Source organism: Belonocnema kinseyi, chromosome 6, assembly GCF_010883055.1.
Source record: "Belonocnema kinseyi isolate 2016_QV_RU_SX_M_011 chromosome 6, B_treatae_v1, whole genome shotgun sequence".
Classification (NCBI taxonomy): Eukaryota; Metazoa; Arthropoda; class Insecta; order Hymenoptera; family Cynipidae; genus Belonocnema; species Belonocnema kinseyi.
In genome coordinates, this window is record NC_046662.1 from 88122098 (window position 1) to 88127961 (window position 5864).

A 5864-nucleotide genomic window follows, 5' to 3' on the forward strand; every position below is an offset into this window, starting at 1 on the left:
TTCCCGGAGTTATCGCATGCTCATCGCAAGCAATAATAAAAAACGTGTTTTGCGGGAGCGCCATATTTTCCCAGTCTCCTTCAATAGAATGTTGTTAACATTTCCAAAAAGAATCTTGACATAGTAGATTTAACCCCTAAATGAGAATGTAAAAAGATGAAAAGTATTTAAGTTCTACGTGTGAAGTAAATTCCATCACCATTTTATAGTGCTTAGTGAATAAATTAAAAATTAATCCGATTTATAGACATTTCAAAATTATGTTATATTTATTCTTAATTGTCTTATTCACTGCGTTTGAAAATAAAAAATTCATTTTTGTAATTATGATTTTTTATAGGTTCTTAAGGATATGTTTGTAATTACTCTTATTCAAATTATCAAGCAGAATATATTTTTCATAAAATAAACAGATGGCTTAATGTGCATTGCATTAATTTTATTTTATAATTTTATTTTTATTTTTGAAATTTTCCTCATTGAGAACCTGCATTGCAGTGACGTCATGGCCACCCGAATGCCAATTCTATTGTCGGGAAAAGTGAGCAAAAAAATTTAGAAGGGTTCAATATCATCGAAAGAGGTAACCGTTCTCGCCCCCGCTCCCATTGCTGCCATTAGGACTCATAATCACCGCCGCTTCCGATATCATACATTAAATTTTTTAATTTACTTGTTTAAAGCTTTAAAAGAACCCCTAAATATTATTATTCTGGCCTACAAATTGGAAAATGTATTGTATGAAAATGGAGGAACACTTACAAGAAGTTTCGTTTCAAAAGCATCCCCTTAAACATATCAAATTGTACACTGAAGTTGAGCTCATTTTATACTGATAGTTTGTCATGCAAATGACTTAGTCGTTTTTTTTTTGTTAACAGGAACCTGCATTTGCTCCAGTACAAATCGCCTGATATATTTCCGACGTTTTTTCCAGGATATTTGAGATTTTATTGTATTTGTTCAGAAATAGAAGAATTGTGCAGCTAATCCAATTTAATAGCGCAGCCGTTGAAAATACGTCCACAATAGATAGAACCTTTTTTGTGTCCTATAAAATTATGAACATTTTTACACATCACCATATTCGATCTAAAATCAACAGTTCTCGAGTAATTTTAAAAAACATGTTATTGTTTAACACTTTCCAGAATTTCGGAACTTTGCCGTACACGTATGTTTGGGGACTTTTTACAATATCTTTATAAAGCCATTGCCAACGTATCTGCGAAAAAAAGCTACTTTTACGAATTTCTTTCTCAAATCCTTCATTGACTGGACTATAGGAGAAAGAGTGAATTTCACAAAAAAGGGGGATGGACTAATGTGATACCTGAAATCAGTACCAGTGACAACAAATATTTAATGTCTCGATTGAGCTAGATATAAAACGTAAATTATCCGATTTTAGATGATACAAGAATCAGTGGTGAATTAAAAATTGTTCATTAAATATTGAAGCATGGTAAAGTACATTATTTTCTGGTTATCGACAAGGATAATATGCCGAGAGATTTGTATGACTTTAGAAAGGCTTTGCTGTCTATCTCCAGTTATACATATGTATATAAGAGTAATAATTTATTGAGTTTACTCACCTCGGTGCGCTGCTGTAACCTCTTGTTCAGCTCATACAGTCGGTAGTCCGGTTGGCCATGGTTAAAGTATGGTGTGTGCCTCCTGGGGACAGGCAACGATCTGTCAGACCAGACCGACAGGTCATGTTAGGGTGCTGTGTACAGTGTATTTCGTGTGTGTCGCGTATAGCATGCATAATATACTATAATATAACTTATCTAGAATAAGTATGGGCCTGTTGGCAAATCTTAAGCCCAAGATAGGAGTAGATGATCATATTCGTAAGCCGAAAAAACCGAAAACGGGAACTGAGCGGCGCATATGTGAAGAAAAGCGGCACACATCAATTCTGTATTTAGAACACGATATTGCTTCTTCTAGGTTTTTAAACTAAAATTTCACAATTGTTAGTTACAAGATTCTATACTGTTTCCGAAAAGAAGTAAATATCGCATTCAGAAAAACAGAATCAACGGTGCACCGCTTTTCTTCCACATGCATGCGCATCTTTAACCCCCGTTTACAGTACATCAAAATTCTAAATCTAATTCAAAATGCTGATCTGAGTTCATTTTAACATTTAGTCAAATTGTGTCAGATTGCGGCATTTTTCCTATTAGGATTTAGTTAGTATCATACTAAACCCTAAATTACTTTGCTTTGATGCGATAGTGGATCAAAGTATTGAACAATGGTGAAACAGTTGACGACTTTGAAAACCTCATTATAAATTGTTTTAATTATATACCTTTATAGAATGTGAGCTCTTTTCGAGATGCCAACAAAGTCATGTTCTGTATCTAATATGCTACTTATCCGCATATTAATATGAGATAATATCTGAACATAGAAAGGAGGTAGAAACACTGAGCAAGTAAGAATCAATTTCTTATATCAAGATTTCGATCTTTCTCATAAATACTTATTAGAGGATGAGGCATGAAGCTTCAAAGCAGCCGATGAGTGGGAGGAATATATCCCTACACCTTGTTAGCTGTCAATTCCCCCAGAAGCGCAAATCCAACAATGGATTCGTCTTCTATTACGATTCAATCGTGGGAAGACTTATCTACTCGCAGACGTTAACATATCAAAGGTACTGATTTGAGTCAAATCGAAGATAACTTAATCTTCGAACGATTTATCAACGAGATAACCAATCCCAGAACAAAATGCATCTTCCATTCCATTCGTCAGCTTGATTCGCAATGAGGAATAAATGAGGGAGATAAATCTTGAGGGAATTAATTTGAATAATTAAACTTATTGAGATTCGGTAAATAAATTTTAATTTTTCATACTGCAGTTATTTAATTAATTACATTTTCGTATCTTTTGTTTGACAATTTTTTATGGGCTTGGGAACAGTGAAAATGATCTTGAACTTGCGTAATCAGTATTATGAATTGCACACCATCACAGAAAAAACGAAAGATAAAGTTTACATCGATTTCAGGTGAAAGATTGTCCACAACAAAAATTAACCTTGCCAGATAAACTTTACATGAATCGAAGACAATTTCTGATTTTTAACCTTGCCTGTATAACCTTTCGTCTCATAATCGCTTCACTTTCATTCGAAATGTAACGAGAATTACGACGCCAGCGTTATCCATCGTCGTTTAACTTCATTAAATTGGAGAAAAACGGGGATTCCCATCTGTCAGTTGCTTTTTGCACTTTTTGCTAAATAGTATTAAATAAGTTCCAATTCGTCTGCAGTAGTGTAATTTATTTCGGAGGAGACTAATAGTAAGAACAAATTTTTTTTTAGTTTTTTCTGTTGCTTATTTTAGATGTTTTTATCGAAATTTGCTTACTTCAGCGTGAAGCAGTAGAAGAGATCAGAATTATTCTCCTAACCTCGGTGAAACTTTCGCCGAAATATGTTTAATTTTTAACCATTGCAAGTCCTACCTGCAACAAATTTTAACTTTTGTTTTTTTCTGTGTTGTTTTAAATCTAGTTTCCCGATTTATAGCTCGAATTGCCTCATACTCTGCCGTTTCCCCACTGCTGCCGGGATCATTTGGAAGGAAGTGCAGCCGTGATTAATGTAACAAACGTGGGCCCCGTTTGTTATTAAGTATATAATATTCATTTGATATAATATCAGAGAATAACACAAATAACGTATATTAAGAATAAGTCGAATTTTGTATAGGAGAAGTCGAAAATTGAACTATTTTTTTAAATAATTGAAAACTGAACCATTGTAAAAAAATATCTTTAAGGAATAAGGAATAATAATTTTAATCGTACAAAAACTGCTAAAGGTTTAAAATTGCTCGATTGGAAACTGCATGCGATCGAAAACTACAAAGATACGATTCGTTTAATTTAAATTGTACTTCTGCTTTTAAAAATTCAATGATCTTAAATTAGATGATTTAACAATTGATTTAAATAGTGATCGGACAATTTCCACTTAAAATCACGCAAAATGTCCAGAAAAGTCTAGGATATGGGCACAGAATGATTTGTAATTTATTTATATCATTCTACGTTAAAAGATCACAAAAGAGAAAGAGATATTTATTGCATAACTTTTCTATATGTGTACATTATTTTCTGTAAATTTTTTTGTGACCTTTAGCTGCTTGCGAAAAAAATGCAAAAATTCGATTGTTCCAAAATATTTCTTTTCAATGTGATATATTTTTATATATTTTTAGATAAATTGAAAGATCAATAATTCCCACGTCGAATAGATTTAAAAAAATATCAAATATCTTGACTCGTTCAGGAAATACTGCATTAAAAAAAAACTTCTGTCATTTTTGAGAATTTATAGGTGATCTTCGAATGATTGTAACATATTACAAACAATTTATTAAACTGTTAAATAGGTGTTCCCTTATTTTCACCATAAAATGACATATACAAATATTAAATCATTATGACATTTTTTAAGCCCTAAGCAAATCAAAATTTGTATAACATTTACAAGCTAAGAGTTCAGAATGTATCCCTAAACCTCATCGCCAGTAAAGAAAGACAAGTTCTGAGGGGTAAAATCCAGTGCAAGGGTTGAAACATTAGAGGGGCAATCTCGAACGTCGAACTTCAGGGGTTAGCGCAGACTCGCATAAATTTCCTTTTTACCTAGACTGAAGAAGACGATTTACAGATTAGAGCTGCAATATAATTATATTTTTAATTCTTTAATTTTTCACATAAATAAATATGAAATTTTAATAAGTTACTCAAATTATAATAGACACCATTATGTTATTTATAAATTTAAATTAGTGTGATTTGACAAATGTTTAGGACATACTGTTAATCAATTAGTAAAACTTGACTGTGCAATCTTAGTCATTTATTAAATGTACATAAAAAAAGGTTTGTTATCACCAAAGAAATAATTTCTTTAGTTAATAAAACCCTTACTAAGACCGTGTACTAAAGAATTATATCTTTCATTCTGATAGAAATTTTGCGATACTCCCAGAAAAATTAGATAACTGAATTAATTAGCCAAATATGACTGACTGATTCTCACTTGACTGAAAAAATGAACTAATAAACTAATCAAATTTAAACTAATTGTTAGTAGAAAAAGTAACTGAAACTTCCATGAAAATAATTTAACTAATTTTTTAGTTAAATAGTTTCACCTAAAAAGTGAGCTTTTGAAGGATGGCAGTACAGAACTAGAAAACTAACATTTTTATCGAAAATTTATTTATTAGATGAAAAAATCTTAAGAACTTACATATTGTGGTAAGAGAGATTTTGAAGGATGACAGTACAGAACTAGAAAACTAACATTTTTATCGAAAATTTATTTATTAGATGAAAAAATCTTAAGAACTTACATATTGTGGTAAAGGATTTTCTCAAAATCTCATTTCTGACACAAAACTTGGAACAACAAAAAATGTTAATAAACTTTTAATTAAAATCAAAACGTAGCAATAATTGTTTGAACCTTTCAAAATTGATATTTCTTAAAATTATTATTATTTAATGACAAAAGTCAATTTTAATGAACCATAACATTTTAATTTTCAAATTCTCAGTCTATTTTCTCGGGATCGGCTACCTTATTTATATCAAACTTTATTTATCTGTATTCAGGTACTTATTTTTTCGGAAGCATGTTCTTATTTTTTCTTCTAACTGAAAATTGAATTTTGTATCACAATTCACATTCCTAGCCTGAGAGAATTTTAGATTAGTGCCACTTTGAGATTGTTCCCTTCAACATCCACTTTATCGAACCTGAATAACTTTCTTTAATCAAACCTTTTTGGCCTCAATTTTGCAACACTTCAGCTTGT

The 5864-nt window shown here is 31.3% G+C and overlaps 1 protein-coding gene across 7 annotated transcripts in view; it reads right to left on the minus strand.

Moving 5' to 3' along the window:
* LOC117174951 (LIM domain-binding protein 2) overlaps nucleotides 1–5864 on the minus strand; it is a 244913-nt gene that overhangs the window by 56415 nt on the left and 182634 nt on the right. For 5 of the 7 annotated variants that reach the window (XM_033364418.1, XM_033364417.1, XM_033364415.1 and 2 more), the window contains one exon: nucleotides 1599–1698. In XM_033364418.1, the coding sequence (XP_033220309.1) occupies nucleotides 1599–1698 (100 nt within the window). The remainder of the gene's footprint in view (nucleotides 1–1598; nucleotides 1699–5864) is intronic. The other 2 variants (XM_033364419.1, XM_033364416.1) reach the window with 1 other exon arrangement.